This window comes from Trichomycterus rosablanca, chromosome 19 (assembly GCF_030014385.1).
Source record: "Trichomycterus rosablanca isolate fTriRos1 chromosome 19, fTriRos1.hap1, whole genome shotgun sequence".
Lineage (NCBI taxonomy): Eukaryota > Metazoa > Chordata > Actinopteri > Siluriformes > Trichomycteridae > Trichomycterus > Trichomycterus rosablanca.
The window spans coordinates 17,816,742-17,840,859 of record NC_086006.1 but is presented as its reverse complement, the minus strand read 5'-3'; the positions used below and the strand labels follow the sequence as shown (position 1 = coordinate 17,840,859).

Here is a 24,118-nt window from a genome sequence, read left to right as displayed (position 1 = left end):
AACCATACTCAGTGCCTAAATACCCAAAGAATTACTGATCATCATACATGTTTACATGTGGATTGTACTTTGAGGAGGGATGTTTATCTTACTCTGTGGCACCTACATTGTTATACATAGAGTATTCATGAAAACCACAAATTGTTCTATGGCATTACTTAAGGAAGCATTTTGGCATTTTTAAGACTGTAGTACTAGTATGGCTGCTACTGCTGCCAATCTGCTGCTAGGACCCTGACACGTATTGCCTGAGGTCAGGGCTCTGTACAGTCCACTGGGATTTCTTTAAACCAAGCTTTTATTCATGTCTTTACAGATGTTGCTTTGTGCACAGGGGACACTTTGCTTACTTCTCTAAACTATTGCATATAAACTCTACACTGTAAGCATATAACTCCCTTTAAATAATTGATTTATTACACCTGTTAGCAGTTGTAAGGGCTGAAACACATGGATTCAGTATTTAAAAAGGGTGTCGCAATACGTTTGTCTCTATAGTGTATGTGTTAGGGCTTTTTCATTTTAAGTGCAGTTTGCTTCATGAGTTGGCATATTATAGTCATGCTACTATGGTTAATCTTCTACTGTTACAACTACTACAGTTATTTTACGAGTACTTCTACTCTTGCTGTTTATTTTCTGCTGCTGTAACAATAACAATTACTGCCAATGCCATCCAAGAAGGCTGGTTCTTCAACCATATCAGATGCCAAAATGAACTGAAGCGTGATACACCACCGTAAAAGTTATAGTATGGGGTTTGCTCTTTGTGATGAGATGTTTTTACACCAACAACAAAATCTTAAAGAATCATAAACAATGTTCTTTGGCATCTCTCTAAAGAGCTATTAAAGTTTACTACTGCTTCTGCTCTTGCTGATAGGACACTTGCCATAAAAGTACTGCCTACATTTTTTAATGTCACTACATACAGTGAAATCCAAAAGTCTGAGACCACTTATGAACATGGTTCTGTTTTGCATTTTTCCTCAAAATTGATGTAATGTTTTTACTAAAATTAAATAATTACCTTCCATACACTGATCAGCCATAACATTGAAACCACCTTCTTGTTTCTACACTCACTGTCCATTTTATCAGCTCCACTTACCATATAGGAGCACTTTGTAGTTCAATAACTGACTGTAGTCCATCTATTTCTCTACATACTTTTTAGCCTGCTTTTACCCTGTTCTTCAATGGTCAGGACCCCCACAGGACCACCACAGAGCAGGTATTTTTTTCAATGGTGGATCATTCTCAGCACCGCAGTGACAATGATCAGTGGTCACAGGGCGCTGCCCTCGGGGCGCTGTTGGCTGGAAATATTTTCGATTGGTGGACTATTCTCAGTCCAGCAGTGACAGTGAGGTGTTTAAAAACTCCAGCAGTGCTGCTATGTCTGATTCACTAATACCAGCACAACACACACTAACACACCACCACCATGTCAGTGTCACTGCAGTGCTGAGAATGATCCACCACCTAAATAATACCGGCTCTGTAGTGGTCCTGGGAGAGTCCTGACCATTGAAGAACAGCATGAAAAGGGGCTGACAAAGCATGCGGAGAAATAGATGGACTACAGTCAGTAATTGTAGAACTACAAAGTGCTTCTTTATGGTAAGTGGAGCTGATAAAATTGACAGTGAGTGTAGAAACAAGGAGGTGGTTTTAATGTTATGGCTGATCGGTGTATTTGAGTGAAAATATTTAACATTTTGCAGTATTTAGTACTGAGCACTACTGAAAAGTTTTATAATATTTTTATTTTATATTTTACAGTTTTATTATCTATTATTTAACTAATTCAATAAAATTGTAGCCATTGTAGCAAATTTGGCCATACCAAATACTTAGTACTAGGAAATTCCTAGAAATTCTTTTGTTTGACTTCAGTATTTTAACTATTGGTCTATTCTTACCCCCAGTTTACAATGCCAAACTGCTAGTACATTACCATGAATTATTTTACTGTTGGCAATACACTTATCACTAATGCTACTTTTGGGAATGGTCCACTACTATGTTTGCATTGTGGTATATAGAAGGTCCTCTTCTACATATGTTCTACAAAAACAAACTTTAATAGATCTCTTGATTACTTTTTCCATACAAACAGCAGTTTGTTGTGCCTGTTAGTTAGTCAAATAGTTCTGTTACTACTGAAGGCTTGTCCAGTATATATTTTACACTTTGTGCTTATGTCATATATGGTACAACAGTGTGTCTAAGACACTAATTTTCACTCGTATGCAAAATATTTATACAGAAGGTACAAAAATAGACCATAAAGAATATGAACCAAGCAACTGGCAAATGTCTGACATAGTATTTAATTTTTAGTGTACTGCTACTAGTGTTATTTCCCTATTACTACCACTTCTAATACGGTTGCTGTCATTTCTGCTAGTACAGTACTCAACACATGTGGATAGTGGTAGCCTAGTGAGTACGGTTTTGGACTATCAATTGAAAATGTGGGGAGTTTGAATCCCAGCTCTGTCATGCAATCACTGTTGGGCCCTTGAGCAAGGCCCTTAATCCCGCGCTTTGACCCCAGTGTCCAAAAAAAGAATTGTGTTGTACTGTAGCTCTGTGTATATTCTACATACAGGCAATATAACCCAGAACAAAATGTAATATAATGTTTACGGTTCTTGCTCATTTTATATTGCAACTTTCACAGAAGCTGTTTTTAAAGCTAGCCATCACTGCTACAGCTGATAGGAAATGTGTTTCACCCACCATTCACACTGCCTGTATAACCCACTACTTTTAATGTAGGCAAATTGGTGTAAATGGTCACAACTGCCACTACTACTAAGGTCAGTCTACCACCTACCAACTACTGCTGTCATTCCTGCTTTCACTTTAATATTGCTCTCAGAAGCTCCAAAGATAAGACTATTCCAATGTAACTTAATATGTCACTGCAATTTCATTTCACACCGCAGCTACATTACAGTCAGAATACTATGTTTTTGTATTGCCATTATCTGGAAAATGTGATTGTGTTCTAAGCAGAAACGGCACAGTAATTTAACATGCTGCACTTTTGAGGTATTGAAAATGGGATACGCTCTGTAGGTCATTGGTGCTTCAGTGAGATTTATAGACTAGAGCCATAGGCCTTGGAAGTAATGGTTGCCCACCTGTATTCTGTATTTTCAATTTAAAGCCAAGTGTATAGAAAACAGAAGCTTTACAACTTCAGCTTATACAACCATATAACCAGTGATGGCATAGTTACCTTGAAAAAGTAATCTGATTACTGATTACTGATTACTCCTTTAAAAAGTAACTTAGTTACTTTATGGATTACTTGATTTTAAAAGTAACTAAGTTAGATTACAAGTTACTTTATTAGTTATATAATGCGGAATATTTCAAAGATATTCCTTTGCAATACTTTATCATTTGGCTGCCAACTTGTGTGTACTGATGAGACTCAACTGAATCCCAGAACATGCTAGTGTGAATGCATGGAAAACAAATTTTAATTTTCTTTCAAGAATATGATACAGACTGACCAACACTATTATGCTAAATCAGCATTGAAAATTGACTTTACTTTTAATAGCCTTCTACAATGCTGGAGCTTCTTAAAACGGAAGATTTTCTTTTAAATAGAAGTGTTATTTACCTGCTATTAAATTGTTTTCCAACAAAATCCGCCCAATTTGGCGGATAATCGCCCAGTCTGGCAACACTGGAATGCGCAGAGCCAGCTGGCGCTTTTACTCGTAGCGCGCCACGAACACTACTAAATAGTACTACTTCTGTAATTGTGTTGGTGGTTGACATTTATGTTGAGTGTATTACTGCACTGTTTTGGTGAAGAACTACTCATCTGAGGTGCGCTGCTCCTGCGTGCAGAAATGCTTCCGCGAAAAAATTGCCGGCAAAGCGGTGGTGGGGGGGCCAGAGGGGTGGCCGGAGATTACTTTATGGTGGTCATGGCAACCACTGGCCACCCCCTGGCTCCGCCCCTGCCAAGAAGAAAGCAAAAATATATTTTCACTAAGGAAAATGACAAAAATAGTAACGCACAGTAACTTGGATAAGTAACTTTAATCTGATTACTGGATTGGAAATAGTAACGCGTTAGATTACTCGTTACTGAAAAATGTGGTCAGATTAGAGTAACGCGTTACTAAGTAACGCGTTACAGACCATCCGTGCATATAACAATGAATATGTTTTGCTTACAATGTTCGAAAAATGATAAAACATCACATCATGATTGGGTATTGTTTATAGCCCAAATTAGGTATGTGTGCTACCGGAGAGAAGACCGCCGGGCAGCAGGTGCTCGAGTGGGGACAGCTAATGCGCATGTGCAGTAGAGCAGCTGGGCCAAAGTGTGCTCTTCGTATTCAGTGCACAGCACAGAGTCACGGCTCTTGTTTATTAAGAACAGACCAACCCTGACCCCTGCCTTGTCTTTAATATACAAGAGTGCTATTTGCAATAGCGAGGAAGCTTTGAAATGCATGATTTGAGTGCACCTGCATAAATTCACAACCCGCAACGTGTTGTTTTTAATGCTATTTTGCTGCCAGGCTGTTCATTCTGACATTACATAGCATACTCATCAAACAAAATACCTTTTAATCCATAGATTTGTATATATATTTACGTGATTAATATGAATCTAAGAGCTTTTGTGGCAGAGTGGCATGGGATTCAGATAACAATAATAGGGCTTTTTCATTATGATTAAAAGTAAGGGTACCAGAAACCTGTATCATTTTGCCAGTTTGTATAAAATTGCAATCATGAGACGATGTTCTGCCATTAAGGAACCTCACAGCAGGGAATTTAGGGCCTAGATAGCATGTGATGCTTTCCTTTAGATGAAAATGCTGAGGTTTTTCTTTCATTTATAACCTTGTTACCTGCTCAGTGCTTTTCATTCTTCCAAACATAAGCATGCTGAAGCAGGAAAAAAAGCCCAAAGTATTACATGATACTGTCAAAGAGCTTGGCAAAATGAATGAATTGCACTTTTCACTGCCATGTTTAATATAATCCATAATGTGACATTTAGTTTTATGATCTAAAGTGACAATACACCCAAGTGTTATTCTTAAAGATCTGCTTTCTTTTTTTTTTTACCATGTACTGTATGTAAACACTCCTCCTAATTATTTACGCCATGTGTTTCAGCCACACTTATTGCCAGCAGGTAAATAAATGAATGCTATACAGTGAATTTTGTAAAATATTTTATCACTATTACTAAAGGCAATCGTTTGTCTCTTTAGGACATTTAAAATAACCTAAAGACACCAAAGGTAATCTACAGATGTATTAGGTAACCACCACTCTAACAAACATTTGGGGCTATTGTGCCAGTTCGTCCATACTGCAATCATGAGATGATATTCTGCCATTGCGGTACAGCATTGAGATTAAGTACCTTAGACTGCAGGTTGTCTTTCCATTCGTCTCTAACCTTGAGAGCTTAATCCAGTGTCATTTTCATACTCTCAAGGCTACCCAGTAGGGATGTAACGGTACACTCTACCTACGATGCGATGTGATTCATGATACTCGGTTCACAATACGATTTTTTTCCCGATTTTTTAAACAAAATAAAATTGAAGACAAATTATGACAAAGTTTCCTTTTATTATTTCTCTTAAAAAATAAAATAAAATCTTTTATTTATCTAAATAATGAATGCCCTTTTATTTCTGAGGAAGGCACAAACTATGCAAAACAATGCTGCACATTTCCCTTTTTGTGTAAAAAAAAAAGAAAAGAAAAAAAGAAAGAAAAAAAAGAAATTAAATTTGGAAATAAATCCCACATTAAATAAATAAATTAATAATACAAATAAAGAAAGTATCCTCACATAAATACATTTGGCTGGAAAATCTCGTACAACTCGTAGTGACGTCAACCAGGCGAGTTGAATAGGGCGCCAGTGCCCTCTGCTGTTTAAAGCGAATATCGATTCATTTGACATGAATTCCCGATTCGAATCGTGGCACATGTGCACCGATTTTTAACTGCCTTGTGGTGCATCATTACATCCACATAGCAAAGTGCATGTAGTGTATGTTTGAAATGTATATTATAACCATTTACTGATTTTTTAACAGCTTCTTTTATTCTTTCTTATTAATATTCTCTTTTTTCTCATTTCTAATGTTTCATTTTCTGAGCTCTGTTATAGACAATAATTGCATTTTGTCCCAATGAACAGTATATTATTAAAAGTACAGGTATTAAGCTCCATAGTCACTCCCTTCTGACTTTTAAACCCAACTCCAGATTATAAAGTCTTTATTCCCAATATTGCCATATTTCGCTTGATTTTAAAGCACTATGTTTTACTAGTGTAAAGGCTGAGTTGCACAATGGATAAAGAAGCCAAGGTTCTTCTTGGTAGCCTAAATGTGTAAACCAACTGTAACTGGTTCCTGCAGGTAGTTTTAACATGTTCTTCAAAACACAAAAGGTTCAATGTTTTAACCTTTTGAATGTGCTGGCTCTGTATGGGTGACCCCCAAGCGACCACCAAACTTTCCTTCCTTTAGACAGTCCAGTGCCAAACAAGTACAGAAAACACTGTGTAAAAGGCAGGAATACACACCAAAGAGGGTGCCAATTTATTACAGGGCACCACGCACTTGCATATACCAGGAGGAAGGATTTAAAATCAGGTCCACAGAAATGTGTGGCATTCACCTTATCTGGCTTTAGGGAGTAGTTTTAGTTTGTGTTATTATAACTAGAGATGCATGAGTACCGATACTGGTATCGGGTATTTGCCCGATACCGCGCTCATTAACTTGTACTCGTACTCGCAAACGAGGCTCCGATACTAAACATCCGATACCGTGTGCCTAGTGCACGTTGCTGCGTTATGCCTGGTTCACGCTACACGACTTTTGCCCTGATTTTCGCTCGGCGACTGGTCGGCGCTAGATTTGCCGGCGCTAGATTTTCCTGGCTCTGGAGCAACTCGGCGTTCGCTCGGCGATCAAAACTCGGCTCTCGACCGCCAAGTGTGAACTATCCAACAACTCGATCCGACCGGCTCACCGAGCGTTCGAGTTTTCTAGCACGTCAGATATCTGATCTCAGATGTGCGACTGGGAATGAGTGACATGTCGAACAGCCAATGAGAACGCAGGATATGGTGTGAGGGGAAACGCAGGAGAGGAGTGTAAACAGGTGGGACAGGGGGATAATATAGTTTATATCAGAATACACCGGCACACACACACGTTTTACAGTATTTCTGACCTGATCGTTCTCTACAGAACATAACAACAAAACACCAACATTGCAAAAATATTTATTAACCTCCAACTCACTACAGAACAATCCATGCTATTCGTGTTGCCAAATCCACTCAGATTCATTTATTTTTCCTCCTTGATTTCATCACGTGAGCGCACAAACACTTTGATCACTCGCTACTTGTTGACGTGCATTTCTGGACGTGGTATCATTAAACTTCTCGTCACTTCTCACGTGTGTTTTTGTTTAAAAAAAAAACCGGTATTCTAAATAGGTATTGGTATCGGTATCGGCAAGTACAAAAATACATGTACTTGTACTCGGTTGGGAAAAAATTGTATTGATGCATCCCTAATTATAACCATAAACAATTTGATGACAGTGAGTTAAAAGTTATATCAAATGCATTTTTAATCATGTTTTAACATAAAATTGATGGATTAAAGTAGTTTTTTTGTTTTAAAAGTTGTTTAATTTTTGGGTTTTTGTTTGTTTTACAGTTCACATAATTTTGGATTTGAAAACTTTTTTATTATTAATCCTGATTTTAGTTGCATTTTTATTTTTAGAATAGATTTTGTAAAAGATATTGTAGTGCTGGTATAACAGCATCGTTTGAGGAAAAACTAGAAGTTAAAAATGTAAGTATAAAACAAACAAAAACACTGAAAATGCTTCCACCGCCAATGCCCTACATCTCTCTAGTTCTGGTGACTTCCTGTCCTGCTTTTCTGCAGCATTTAAATAAGCCAGATTGGATCTGCTAATTTTTAATTACTCCGCTGGTAGACGAGAATTAGGCGAAAGCAAAACAGACCTCCTACTTACAGGTTTAACCATACAGTGTATCACAAAAGTGAGTACACCCCTCACATTTCTGCAGATATTTAAGTATATCTTTTCATGGAACAACACTGACAAAATGACACTTTGACACAATGAAAAGTAGTCTGTGTGCAGCTTATATAACAGTGTAAATTTATTCTTCCCTCAAAATAACTCAATATACAGCCATTAATGTCTAAACCACCGGCAACAAAAGTGAGTACACCCCTAAGTGAAAGTTCCTGAAGTGTCAATATTTTGTGTGGCCACCATTATTTCCCAGAACTGCCTTAACTCTCCTGGGCATGGAGTTTACCAGAGCTTCACAGGTTGCCACTGGAATGCTTTTCCACTCCTCCATGACGACATCACGGAGCTGGCGGATATTCGAGACTTTGCGCTCTTCCACCTTCCGCTTGAGGATGCCCCAAAGATGTTCTATTGGGTTTAGGTCTGGAGACATGCTTGGCCAGTCCATCACCTTTACCCTCAGCCTCTTCAATAAAGCAGTGGTCGTCTTAGAGGTGTGTTTGGGGTCATTATCATGCTGGAACACTGCCCTGCGACCCAGTTTCCGGAGGGAGGGGATCATGCTCTGCTTCAGTATTTCACAGTACATATTGGAGTTCATGTGTCCCTCAATGAAATGTAACTCCCCAACACCTGCTGCACTCATGCAGCCCCAGACCATGGCATTCCCACCACCATGCTTGACTGTAGGCATGACACACTTATCTTTGTACTCCTCACCTGATTGCCACCACACATGCTTGAGACCATCTGAACCAAACAAATTAATCTTGGTCTCATCAGACCATAGGACATGGTTCCAGTAATCCATGTCCTTTGTTGACATGTCTTCAGCAAACTGTTTGCGGGCTTTCTTGTGTAGAGACTTCAGAAGAGGCTTCCTTCTGGGGTGACAGCCATGCAGACCGATTTGATGTAGTGTGCGGCGTATGGTCTGAGCACTGACAGGCTGACCCCCCACCTTTTCAATCTCTGCAGCAATGCTGACAGCACTCCTGCACCTATCTTTCAAAGACAGCAGTTGGATGTGACGCTGAGCACGTGCACTCAGCTTCTTTGGACGACCAACGCGAGGTCTGTTCTGAGTGGACCCTGCTCTTTTAAAACGCTGGATGATCTTGGCCACTGTGCTGCAGCTCAGTTTCAGGGTGTTGGCAATCTTCTTGTAGCCTTGGCCATCTTCATGTAGCGCAACAATTCGTCTTTTAAGATCCTCAGAGAGTTCTTTGCCATGAGGTGCCATGTTGGAACTTTCAGTGACCAGTATGAGAGAGTGTGAGAGCTGTACTACTAAATTGAACACACCTGCTCCCTATGCACACCTGAGACCTAGTAACACTAATGAGTCACATGACATTTTGGAGGGAAAATGACACAGTGCTCAATTTGGACATTTAGGGGTGTAGTCTCTTAGGGGTGTACTCACTTTTGTTGCCGGTGGTTTAGACATTAATGGCTGTATATTGAGTTATTTTGAGGGAAGAATAAATTTACACTGTTATATAAGCTGCACACAGACTACTTTTCATTGTGTCAAAGTGTCATTTTGTCAGTGTTGTCCCATGAAAAGATATAATTAAATATCTGCAGAAATGTGAGGGGTGTACTCACTTTTGTGATACACTGTATATACACAAACACACACACACACACACACACACACACACACACATCCTATTCCTGTAAAGTAAAAACAAGAATCTGATTTGTTCATTGTGTTGAACTTCTGTTTAACTGACAAAAATACAAAGAGAAGATTTTTGGATTTTGTACTGCAACTGCACTGTGTGCAACACATTTATAAAAAGACAGACGCGTGTTTACCACCGTGTTGCATCACCTTTTCTATTACATACACATTTTAAAGATTTATGAATCGAGGATACTATTTGAAATGCTCATCAGTCTGTAGAAGACATTGTGCAGGCAGGCCAGTCAAGCTCTGTATTTAGCAAGGTAGCTCATACAGACTGTGGCCAGGCATTGTCTTGCTGAAATAATCATAAGCTTCCTTGATGGCAGCATTTGTGTCAATAAAACATCTGTGTAGCATAGAACTCCACAAACACCTGTTTTTTTACTGAAAACAAGCTGAAACACGGACTCATTTAATCAAAGCACGTTTCCATCTGAGATAAGCTGAGACGGCGCATTTCCCGCATAAAATTGTTGTATGGCTTTCTCTTTGCTTATTAGAGTTTCAGCTTGCATTTCCTGATGCAGTGGTGAACTGTGTTATGCGACAACGATTTTCCAAAGTACTCCCAAATCCATGCGGCTACAGTATATACACTGATCAGCCATAACATAACATTAAAACCACCTCCTTGTTTCTACACTCACTGTCCATTTTATTAGCTCCCCTTACCATATAGAAGCACTTTGTCGTTCTACAATTACTGACTGTAGTCCATCTGTTTCTCTACATACTTGTTTAGCCTGCTTTCACTCTGTTCTTCAATGGTCAGGACCACCACAGAGCAGGTATTATTTGGGTGGTGGATCATTCTCAGCACTGCAGTGACAATGGTGTGAGTGGATCAGACACAGCAGCGCTACTGGAGTTTTTAAATACCGTGTCCACTCACTGTCCACTCTATTAGACACTCCTACCTAGTTGATCCACCTTGTAGATGTAAAGTCAGAGACGATCTTTCATCTATTGCTGCTGTTTGAGTCGGTCATCTTCTAGACCTTCATCAGTGGTCACATGACGCTGCCCACGGGGAGCTGTTGGCTGTATATATTTGGTTGGTGGACCATTCTCAGTCCAGCAGTGACAGTGAGGTGTTTATCAGCACTGCTGTGTCTGATCCAGGCATACCAGCACAACACACACTAACACACCACCACCATGTCAGAGTCTCTGCAGTGCTGAGAATGATCCACCACCTAAATAATACCTGCTCTGTAGTTGTCCCGTGGGGGTCGTGACCAATGAAGAACAGCATGAAAGGGGGCTAACAAAGCATGCAGAGAAACAGATGGGACTACAAAGTGCTTCTATTTGGTAAGTGGAGCTGATAAAATGGACAGTGAGTGGACAGGGAGTCGGACTGAGATTTCTTAGGATTTACTCAATCATTTCACAATATTATGTCCAGTAGAGGGTGAAAGACTTGAATTATTAGCAAACTTAAATTATTATATGTTCTTTTTTCACAATGTTTGCCAGTGGAGTAAATGTTTATTTGCATTGAATTGCATTGTTCAAATCTTGATGTAAGAAATGTATCAACTCTTTGGTGTAATTTAAAAATAAATGAACTCATCTGTTTAGTCTGTAACTTGACAGTGTTAAATGAAGGCAATACGAACCACGGTTTGAGCACATCCAACCAAAAACACAGATTCACGTACTGTGATGAATGAGATGAGCACTTCCACACAGATGAAGAATGACAGCATTAGTGCCGGGTTCTGGGGTATTTTCTTCATCTGATTTTATTACTTGAACTTGCATGTCAATCGAGAGGCAAGGCAAAGGCTATTACCCTAATGAAAAGAGAACAGGAATGAGGGGAAAGCATGCAGATTTATGGGTGATTTGTTATTTACTTTAGTTCCTGACCCTCCCCCCTCGGTACTCTGATATCACCCACCCCCCTTCTGTTAAACCCTTCCTACTAAAAGCTCAGTAAAACGTCCTTCTTTGATTGATTCTTATAGCCCACTGACAGACTGAAGCTAATTTAGCATGCATGTGCAATCTCACACAAATGGGTGCGTAAAATTTGATGTATGCTCCTGTTTCAGTGCGCATCAACAGAAACGCATGAGAGTCCATCTTATCTTGAAAACACTCTACACTTCGCCTTTACTTCACACTTCAGCTCATCCTTTGTAGAGGTCATCAAGAAACCCTATGAATCCAAAAGCGTGAACACACTCCTGCTAATTGAGTTCAGGTGTTTTAATCACCTAATGCTAACAAATGTGCACAATTCATTATAGAACATAAATTGTATTATATATATACAGTGTATCACAAAAGTGAGTACACCCCTCACATTTCTGCAGATATTTAAGTATATCTTTTCATGGGACAACACTGACAAAATGACACTTTGACACAATGAAAAGTAGTCTGTGTGCAGCTTATATAACAGTGTAAATGTATTCTTCCCTCAAAATAACTCAATATACAGCCATTAATGTCTAAACCACCGGCAACAAAAGTGAGTACACCCCTTAGTGAAAGTTCCTGAAGTGTCAATATTTTGTGTGGCCACCATTATTTCCCAGAACTGCCTTAACTCTCCTGGGCATGGAGTTTAGCAGAGCTTCACAGGTTGCTACTGGAATGCTTTTCCACTCCTCCATGACGACATCACGGAGCTGGCGGATATTCGAGACTTTGCGCTCCTCCACCTTCTGCTTGAGGATGCCCCAAAGATGTTCTATTGGGTTTAGGTCTGGAGACATGCTTGGCCAGTCCATCACCTTTACCCTCAGCCTCTTCAATAAAGCAGTGGTCGTCTTGGAGGTGTGTTTGGGGTCATTATCATGCTGGAACACTGCCCTGCGACCCAGTTTCCGGAGGGAGGGGATCATGCTCTGCTTCAGTATTTCACAGTACATATTGGAGTTAATGTGTCCCTCAATGAAATGTAACTCCCCAACACCTGCTGCACTCATGCAGCCCCAGACCATGGCATTCCCACCACCATGCTTGACTGTAGGCATGACACACTTATCTTTGTACTCCTCACCTGATTGCCGCCACACATGCTTGAGACCATCTGAACCAAACAAATTAATCTTGGTCTCATCAGACCATAGGACATGGTTCCAGTAATCCATGTCCTTTGTTGACATGTCTTCAGCAAACTGTTTGCGGGCTTTCTTGTGTAGAGACTTCAGAAGAGGCTTCCTTCTGACAAGCAGTGCTCAATTTGGACATTTAGGGGTGTAGTCTCTTAGGGGTGTACTCACTTTTGTTGCCGGTGGTTTAGACATTAATGGCTGTATATTGAGTTATTTTGAGGGAAGAATAAATTTACACTGTTATATAAGCTGCACACAGACTACTTTTCATTGTGTCAAAGTGTCATTTTGTCAGTGTTGTCCCATGAAAAGATATACTTAAATATCTGCAGAAATGTGAGAGGTGTACTTACTTTTGTGATACACTGTATATATACACCGATCAGCCATAACATTAAAACCACTCACTGTCCATTTTATCAGCTCCTCTTACCATATAGAAGCACTTTGTAGTTCTACAGTTACTGACTGTAGTCCATCTGTTTCTCTACATACTTTTTAACCTGCTTTTCCTCTGTTCTTCAATGGTCAGGACTCCTACAGGACCACCACAGAGCAGGTATTATTTGGGCGGTGAATCATTCTCAGCACTGCAGTGACAATGACATGGTCGTGGTGTGTTAGTGTGTGTTGAGCTGGTAATGCAATGCTGATGGAGTTTTTAAATACCGTGTCCACTCACTGTCCACTCTAATAGACACTCCTACCCAGGTGGTCCACCTTATAGATGTGAAGTCAAGAGACGAACACTCATCTATTGCTGCTGTTTGAGTTGGTCATCTTCGAGACCTTCATCAGTGGTCACAGGATGCTGCCCACAGGGCGCTGTTGGATGGATATTTTTGGTTGGTGGACTATTCTCAGTCCAGCAGTGACAGTGAGGTGTTTAAAAACTCCAGCAACGCTGCGGTGTCTTATCCACTCATACCAGCACAACACACACTAACACACCACCATCATGTCAGTGTCACTGCAGTGCTGAGAATGATCCACCACCCAAATAATACTCACTCTGTAGTGGTCCTGTGGGGGTCCTGACCATTGAAGAACAGCATGAAATGCAGGCTAACAAAGCATGCAGAGAAACAGATGGACTACAGTCAGTAAATGTAGAACTACAAAGTGCTTCTATATGGTAGAATATATAAAGGTGATAAAGGTGTCTAAATGTTGTAAATGTATAATCTAAAATAAATAGCCTATCCAGATGGCAACTCCATGAGACGTTTACAGCATTTGGCAGACACTTATTATTGACTTACAGTTGGGACAGGGCACTTATTATCCAAGCAACTGAGGGTTATATGCCTCGATTAGGGGCCCAACAGTGGCAGCTTAATGGTTGTTGGGAATGGTACCATATGACTCTATGGTTTTGGAATTGGATGTCCAGCAAGCTCTCACTCAGATGTCCACATCATGTTGGCACCTTTATTTCTAAAATTGGTTCCCATTATCCAAGTCATCATGTTAGATGTATGTGAGGTATTTATTTTTCATACACTTTATCAGGTGTACCCCCTAGGGGAGCTTCAAATATCACCACTGGTATTGGTAACATTGTTAAAAACAACTGATTTAGACCAGTTCTCTAGTGCATCTCATGTACAGTATGAGTCCAGTTTGAAGACATGCCATATTTTATACCAAAGATGGCCAAATGTAGGATCTCTTGTGGGACAGTGGTAGCCTAGTGGGCTACCACTGCTCCAAAAGGTGCCGTACAATGGCCATTCCTGCGCTCTGACCCCAGCTTCCAAACAAGCTGGGATATGCAAAGAAAGAATTTCATTGTACTGTACACGTGTATTATGTATATATGCCAAATAAAGGCATTCTATTCTATTCTAATACAATACGTATTATTTTAAAAAATGGACACCGGTCTGTGTCATACAGTTTTTGGTTTGCTGAGGTAGGAGTTTGTTGGTGAATGGACAACTTGGCCCTTTCACTGCTGAATCATGTCTTTAGGAAAGGCATCTCTGACAGTACTTTGTGCTTACTAGACTGTTCCGTCTGCCAGCGCTGATGCTGATATTCACTTTCTCTTTCTTCTTTCTTTTCTTTCTCAGAGAATGAGTATCAGGGCAAGCTTGTGAGCCAGCGGTGGACGCGAGGAGAAAAGATCAGCCGCTGCCGGTCCTCTCTCAGATCACAGAGTCGACCAATCAAAGTGAGTGTCACATACCGGTTCCAGCATCACTGAACCATGTGGATGAGTGGTCCATCGATCTGTGTTTGAGCAAGGTTTGATCTTGCCTTTTTGGTATGGGTGCAAGTAAGGTGCATGGGGTAAAATGTCAAGGTTCTGCAGAACATGTTAGCCTTTTTCGAATGAGTCTGCCATGGTTACATTTGTGAGTCATAAAGGACGGGCTTTTGGGCATTCTTTGGACCAGGCTAGTGTTATTACATGTTATTTGATCTGACTTGCTTTGATCAAATTGTTTTAACAATTTCTACTTTATTTATAGTATTAACACATCAGTTTCTTTTACTTCATTGTAGTTATATAAAAAAGTACACCTCTCAGCCGTAAATCTTGTGCACTCATCATATTCCACACACACAGAAATAATGACCATTATTGCATACTATTAGATACACTCACAGAGCAATTTATTAGGTACACCCATCTGCTGTGTGCATTTCTTGATTATTTTTGTATGCCACACCTAACATACAGATAAACATTTGTCTGTATACAATTATTTACTGTAGCCCATTTGTTGATCTGTAGGCTTTGTCATCCCGGTACCCAATTTATCATTTAAAAAGAACCCCCCCCCATAGAACCCCAACTGACCAGTTCTTAGTTCTACAATGAGACTAACATGGTAATGACATGGTAGTGTGTGTGGTTCTGGTGTAAGCAGTGAGTATCAGCAGCGAGTGTGCAGCAATCTTGTTGGGGATTTTAAATACTATTTAAACTCACTGGTCTCTTTATTAGGAACACATACCCTGTGAGCAGATCAGTGCTGTTTTCTTTTCCCCTAAACAATCTGTGTTAATTTGGGATGTAATGATACACTCTACCCACGATGCGATGCGATTCACAATGCTGGGTTCACGATACGATTTTTCCCCGATTTTTTTAAACAAAATTAAATTGAAGACAAATTATGAAAAAGTTTCCTATTATTATTTTTCATAGAAAAAATTAAATAAATACTGTATTTGTGCTTATCTTTTATACATCTAAATAATGAATGCCCTTTTATTTCTGGGGTAGGTACAAACTATGCAAAACAATGCTGCACATTTCCCTTTTTGTGTAAAAAAAAAACCTGAAATGAAATCCCACATTAAATAAATAAATACAAATAAAGAAAGCATTCTCACAAATAATTTTGGCTGGAAAACTCCGAACCTGGCAACCCTGTAGTGACGTCAACCAGGCGAGGTGAAAAGCGCCAGTGCCCTCTGCTGTTTAAAGTGAATATCGATTCATTATACAAGTAAACCGAATCGTTGCATCGTTACAAATATGAATAAATTTTTAACTGTCTTGTGGTGCATCATTACATCCCTAGTGTTAATCTTTTCCTCTAGTCTTTTATCATTCAACACTTTCTGTTGTCTTTATATTTTGGGTTGAAGCATGATTGTCCTTCCCAGCACTGACTATCAGGTTTAAAAAATCCCAACAACACTGCTGCACCTGATACACTCATAGAATACAAGCAAAGCTCAGCTCTAGCCTATAAAGTATGTATAACGTATTATTAGTGTAAGTATGTATCATGATATGGGGGCATGTTTTTATGTAGACACCTCAATGCTGTAAATCACGACAACTCTCCAATCAGGGGCGCAGGGGAGGTGCTGGAGCCTATCCCAGCTTTTCAATGGGTGCAAGGCACACAGTAACACTCGGGACGGGGCGCCAGTCCATTGCAGGGCAGACACACACACACACACACACACCCATTCACCTATAGGGCAATTCAGTGTCTCCAGTTAACCTGACTGCATGTCTTTTGACTGTGGGAGGAAACCAAAGCTCCCGGAGAAAACCCACGCAGACACGGGGAGAACATGCAAACTCTGCACAGGAAGGACCCGGACCGTCCCGCCTGGGGATCAAACCCAAGACCTTCTTTCTGTGAGGCAACAGTACTACCCACTTAGACAGTTTGATGGTGGTAGAGATTGAACCACTAACCTTCTGATCACTGCCCTTGGTACTGATCATGTATTGGCAAAATATCTTACTGTTTTTTGTTTTTTTCCCAATTCCAAGCACTTCTGTACAGTCAATACAGTGTAAGTGGCTCGGTTTACAACACAGCACTAATATCAATCTGTACTGCTGTATGAACAATATTCAAATCCCTTCTGGTAAAGAAAATGCTAGCGTAGAAGAGTACATTAATAGTACTGTCATATCGCCTAGCCTGACACAGCACTTAGTTAAGCTTTACTGATGGATGTGAATGTACGTGGGGTAATATTACCAAGTAAACGTGGCTTCCACAGTACATGATCTCGGATTTAACCTCATATTTACTTAACAACATGTATTTCCATGCAGGTTTGATAGTGAGTTTGTCCTTGAGCTGTTTCCTTTTAAAAAAAACTAAAATAAATAATAAACTGCCCCTTCCTCTCCGTTTTTTACTTTTTATCTCTATCTTCACCAGTTATGCTTAGGTGTGGGTTTTGTCCCCTGAGTGGTACCTCTTTTTATTTTTTTTAAGCAGGCACTTTTACATAACCTTCTATCTTTTTTCGTTCCAGTAATACGAGCGGTCATAAGGGAGGAAGGTGAGGGAGAGAGAGTGGGCGAGAGAGTTTACACTCTCCCCCTATGGACCCAGTAAATGTGTTTCTTTTTTTTCATAGCATTGATTTATTGATCAAATGTGATATGTTTGAAGTCTTGGAGTTGCGTGCGTTCCTTTTAAGAGCATCCAATTAGATAATGCCACACGCTGACTGGTCGTCAAAGAACTGCTCCGCCTCGGTCCGTGTTAAAATCACACAAGCAAGGGTTACATACACGCACATGCACATAATAAATACAGCACTGATGCACACGCGGGTCGTCTCGGGATTTCAAGGATTTATGTTTTCTGTTTCAAGTCTCTAAAAATAGGCCTGGTATATATAAATGAAATTTTGATGGTGACTTCACTGTGCCAATTTAAATGGGACTAGTTTAAACATACATGAAATAGTGGTCTCTTGCCAAGGTATGGAGGAAAATAGAAACTGTTACTGGAAATTAGTCTTCAGGGATCAAATGGAATTAAAGCCAACCAAAAATTTGAATTAAAAGCTACTGAAAGATGGGTGACACTCAAACGAAACCCACGCACAGAACCCAGATCGCTCCACCTAGGGATCAAAGCCAGGACCTTTTTGTTCAACTGTGATACCCTAGATAGATACAGTGGGGCCAAAAAGTATTTAGTCAGCCACTGATTGTGCAGGTTCTCCTACTTAGAAAGATGAGAGAGGTCTGTAATTTTCATCATAGGTACACTTCAATGAGAGACAAAATGAGAAAAAAAAATCCAGGAAATCACATTGTAGGATTTTTAAAGAATTTATTTGTAAATTATGGTGGAAAATAAGTATTTGGTCACCCACAAACAAGCAAGATTTCTGGCTCTCACAGACCTGTAACTTCTTCTTTAAGAAGCTCGTCTGTCCTCCACTCGTTACCTGTATTAATGGCACCTGTTTGACCTCGTTATCTGTATAAAAGACACCTGTCCAAACTCAGACTCCAAACTCAACCATGGCCAAGACCAAAGAGCTGTCGAAGGACACCAGGAAGAAAATTGTAGACCTGCACCAGACTGGGAAGAGTGAATCTACAATAGGCAAGCAGGTTGGTGTGAATAAATCAACTGTGGGAGCAATTGTAAGAAAATGGAAGACATACAAGTCCATTGATAATCTCCCTCGATCTGGTGCCCCACGCAAGATCTCATCCCGTGGGGTCAAAATGATCATGAGAACGGTGAGCAAAAATCCCAGAACTACACGGAGGGACCTGATGAATGACCTGCAGAGAGCTGGGACCAAAGTAACAAAGGCTACCATCAGGAACACACTACGTTGAGAGGGACTCAAATCCTGCAGTGCCAGGCGTGTCCCCCTGCTTAAGCCAGTACATGTCCAGGCCCGTCTGAAGTTTGCCAGAGAGCATATGGATGATCCAGAAGAGGATTGGGAGAATATCATGTGGTCAGATGAAACCAAAATGGAACTTTTTGGTAAAAACTCAACTCGTCGTGTTTGGAGGAAGAAGAATGCTGAGTTGCATCCCAAGAACACCATACCTACTGTGAAGCATGGGGGTGGAAACATCATGCTTTGGGGCTGTTTTTCTGCAAAGGGGACAGGACGACTGATCCGTGTTAAGGGAAGAATGAACGGGGCCATGTATCGTGAGATTTTAAGCCAAAACCTCCTTCCATCAGTGAGAGCATTGGAGATGAAACGTGGCTGGGTCTTCCAGCATGACAATGATCCCAAACACACCGCTCGGGCAACGAAGGAGTGGCTCCGTAAAAAGCATTTCAAGGTCCTGGAGTGGCCTAGCCAGTCTCCAGACCTCAACCCCATAGAAAATTTGTGGAGGGAGTTGAAAGTCCGTGTTGCCCAGCGACAGCCCCAAAACATCACTGCTCTAGAGGAGATCTGCATGGTGGAATGGGCCAAAATACCAGCTACAGTGTGTGCAAACCTGGTGAAGACTTACAGGAAACGTTTGACCTCTGTCATTGCCAACAAAGGTTATGTTACAAAGTATTGAGTTGAACTTTTGTTATTGACCAAATACTTATTTTCCACCATAATTTACAAATAAATTCTTTAAAAATCCTACAATGTGACTTCCTGGATTTTTTTTTTCATTTTGTCTCTCATAGTTGAAGTGTACCTATGATGAAAATTACAGACCTCTCTCATCTTTCTAAGTAGGAGAACCTGCACAATCAGTGGCTGACTAAATACTTTTTGGCCCCACTGTAGATTGATGGATGGATGGACAGATGGACGAACGATAAATAGATAGAAAGATAGACAGACAGATAGATAAATACTTTATTAATCCCAAATAAAATTATGCTGATCAAATCAACAAACAATAAATAAATACAGTTTTCTTTGGAGGGCAGCCTTAAAGCCCATGGAGGTTTAAAGCTTGTTTGAGTGCGGATACTAGTATTACAGCAGTCTTTGATCTATTACAGTCTTTTTGTCTGTTTAGTAGGTAGATCAGCTTTCCTAATTGTCCCTAGGTACCCCAGTAATGGACTTGCATCCTATCGAGTGTTTTTGCCACTGATTCTGACCAATTGCAACCCTGATGAATAAGGTAGTTAATGGAACTATTGCCCTGTAATATTATTCATGTACGCTACATGGCCAGACAAAGTTCGTGGACACCTGACGTCCCAACATTACAACCAATAATCCACAGCAATGATAAAGTAGAACTCAGTAGTAAATGTTGAATTGACAGTTTTTATTTATTGATGCATTTATTCACATGGCAGACGCTTTTATCTAAATTAACTTAAAGATGTGGTAGAAATGGCCGCTCAGGTGGCGCAGCGGTAAAAACACACGCTGGAACCAGAGCTGGGATCTTGAATACATCGTATCGAATCTCAGCTCTGCCTGAGCGGCCACATGAACAACAGCTGGCCTGTTGTTCAGAAATGGGCGGGACTAAGCCGGATGGGGTCTCTCTCTCATAACTGGTGCAATTACGACTCTGCTGGCTGATTGATGGCGCCTGCACAGAGATGAGAAAAGAGTGATCTCAGGGTGTGTCTCTCTGTACCCAACGCTGAGCTGCACTGCACTCTTTAAAGTGTAGGGGATAAGATGCATACGGCATGCTGCCTACGTGTCGGAGGGGGCATGGGTTAGCTTCGTTCTCCTCAATCAGAGCAGGGATCGGCATTGGTGGAGAGGAAGCATGATGCAATCGGGCAATTGGACGCCCTAAAAAGGGAGAAAAAGAGGAGAAAATATATATATATAAAAAAAAAAGATGTGGTAAAATGGGCGCCCAGGTGGCGCAGCGGGATATTCCGCTAGCACACCAGCATTGGGATTCCGAACTCACCTGGCTGGGCGCCCCCTAGCAGGCACAAATGTCAAGTGCTTATAACACAGCGGAACCCAACCTTTCTTGCACCACGGACTGGTTTCATATAAGATATAATTTCACATTCACAGACTGGCGAGGGAGGGAGGATTTCATTATACTGCTTACAAATGATGTAAAATGACCATTTTTCACTGCAACGAGACAGCGCTTCCACCTAGGGGTGATATGTAACAATAACACCCGAAATATAAGCACTGCTTTTGTAGCGATCTCTAATTATTCATTCTTTCTGTGCAGCCTGGTAATAAATGACCCACCGGTAACGTTCCGTGGCCCGGTGGTTGGAGACCACTGTTATAACAGACATACTTGGCTGCCAATCTGCTGGGTGGGAAAAGACTGGACTAAAAGGGGGGTGGGGTCTTCAACATTGTGTAAGGACCCTGGTTGGCCAGAGCGCCTGTACTCAGAAATGGGCGGGACTAAGCCAGATGGGGTCTCTCTCTCATAACTGGTGCAATTACGGCCTCTGCTGGCTGATTGATGGTGCCTGAACAGAGATGAGAAAAGAGTGCTCTCAGGGTGTCTCTCCGTACACAACGCTGAGTTGCACTGCACTCGTCAAAGTGTAGGTGATAAGATGCATACGTGTCGGAGGGGGCGTGGGTTAGCCCAGGCCGCTACTTGGCTGCTAGTCTGCTGGGTGGGAAAAGACTGGACTAAATAGGGGGGTGGGGTCTTCAACATTGTGTAAGGACCCTGGTTGGCCAGAGCGCCTGTACAGAAGTGGAGGATCGGTGCAGACATCAGGGCGTGGCTCATGTGCGAAACCGACCTCACACGCAAATCCACCAAAGTATGGGTCAGTAAGAAGGGATTGGTGGACTGCGCACATGTCTGAGGGAGTGTGCGTCAGGCAAATATACACCCTCTATGGGCACTATGGCTGTGCTAAATTGGGAAAAAAGGGGGGAAATGGCTTAAAAAAAACTGCATTATAATGAAATTTATTTCATCGAAGTTAGGGGCATTGCTTAAGGGCTTAATAGTGGCACTTGTTGGTTAAATGCTCAGGACTTATGTAGAGTCTTTGTTGCCTAGCTGTAGTCTGACCAGGGCTGCTTTAATGTAGTAGAAATTATTTACCTATTTAATGGAAAAAGTAGCACACCATGATGCCCAGTCACTAAGCTATTCAGTACAACCTGTTCTACTGCTAGTGTTTGTCTAAGGTAAACATGCTGCCATATGCTTCATCTGATACCCCATCTAGAACTCCTTAGAAGGTGTGACTACAGACTTTTGACCATATTGTGTACATCCATAAAAAACCCAACCCCCACTACTTATCCTTCGAGCCCCAAATGCGTCCATTAAATCCACTCCCCGCTCCGTCCGTGATGGACGGGCCCCGACCGTTCTACCGGGTGACATCATTGGACTGGCGTAATTGCGTGTCACTGTCTGCAGGTAATTTCAGGGACGTCAGTCGCCCCGTCACTCTCCCGCTGTAGGTTTTGTGTGTCGCTTGTAAAAATGTGAAGGGGAATAAAAGGCTCATTTATTCTCACCAGGGGAGGGGAGGTGACCTTCTTTGTGGAGTCATTGCCCCCAGCCAGCAATTTACATAGAGCTGTCAGCGCAGAGAGCATGAGTGAAGTCAACCCAATACTGAGAAAGACTAAATTAATAACGCAGCGCACAGCCTTAAGGGATGCACGGACTTCCATCTATTCTAATAAAACATCATTTTTTTCTTCTAGAAAACTCACATCTCTATCTGCCTCTGTGTACACTGGCCAAAATACACTGTAAGGACAAAATTATTGGGACACCCCCCTTCTATATTTCCAGTCACAATGATTGGTAGCAGGTTTAATAAATCAATTATAAAAAGGACATTATACACCGATCAGCCATAACATTAAAACCACCTCGTTGTTTCGACAGTCAGTCCATTTTATCAGCTCCACTTACCATATAGAAGCACTTTGTAGTTCTACAATTACTGACTGTAGTCCATCTGTTTCTCCGATACGGATACTGCAAATTAAGTATCGGCCGATACCGACACCAATCCGATACTCAAACAACTAAGCAGTAATAATACATGTCTCAATGCACCATGGTTACACTAGCTATCTAAATAACAATGCTCAGACTGTGTACAAATATTCTAAAGGAATAAATACAGAACCTACAACAGCACACTTATGAAAAACTGCTGTTTTTATTTTCACTTTTACACACAGAACATTTAGCAGCATTTTTGGCTTGTTTAACAGCACCGTACAAACATTTTAAATACAATTTAAAGTGCAACTTTACCTGTATTTAACAAATAAGATTCTAGATCTGTCAACTAGGGCGGCACGGTGGCTAAGTGGGTAGCACTGTCGCCTCACAGCAAGGAGGTCCAGGGTTCGATCCCCAGGTGGGGCGGTCCGGGTCCTTTCTGTGTGGAGTTTGCATGTTCTCCCCGTGTCTGCGTGGGTTTCCTCTCACAGTCCAAAGACCTGCAAGTGAGGTGAATCGATATAACCTTGAGAAGTGATGAACCTTGTGTAACGAGTAACTACCGTTCCTGTCATGAATGTAACCAAAGTGTAAAACATGAGGTTAAAATCCTAATAAACAAACAAACAAGATAGCCTAGTGGTTAAGGCACAGGACTAGTAATCCAAAGGTTGCTGGTTCAAGCCCCACCACTGCTAGGTTGCTGCTGTTGGGCCCTTGAGCAAGGCCCTTAATCCTCAGTTGCTCAGACTGTATACTGTAATGTAAGTCGCTTTGGATAAAGGCGTCTGCTAAATGCTGAAAATGTAATGTAAATGTAATAAAAATCTAACAATTAAATAATAAAGAATAAACAAATGTATCTATCTTGTCCCAGCTTGGAGATCTCTCACATCCTCGACGAAATTTAATCCATTAGTGTTATGATATAAAACAAACTACACCGTTTCCCGTTTAGCCACAGATGTCCTCTTCAAAATCCAGCAGGTTTTAATCATCTTAAAACGTGACAGCTGGACTGGGGGTGTAAATACTTTTTAAGACATCGTTTTATGAATTTTTGTCCTAAACGTGTAATGCATGAAGGTACAAAAATAAAGGTCAAAGCTGTACAAAAAGCCCTTGTAACAGAGGTAG

At 40.9% G+C, this 24,118-nt stretch overlaps 1 protein-coding gene across 1 annotated transcript in view; it reads left to right on the top strand.

The window, feature by feature from the left end:
- The window catches only part of myt1b (myelin transcription factor 1b), an 83,353-nt gene that overhangs the window by 10,540 nt on the left and 48,695 nt on the right, over positions 1-24,118 (top strand). The window contains exon 2 of the mRNA XM_063016192.1: positions 14,958-15,058. Within this exon, the coding sequence (XP_062872262.1) occupies positions 14,958-15,058 (101 nt within the window). The remainder of the gene's footprint in view (positions 1-14,957; positions 15,059-24,118) is intronic.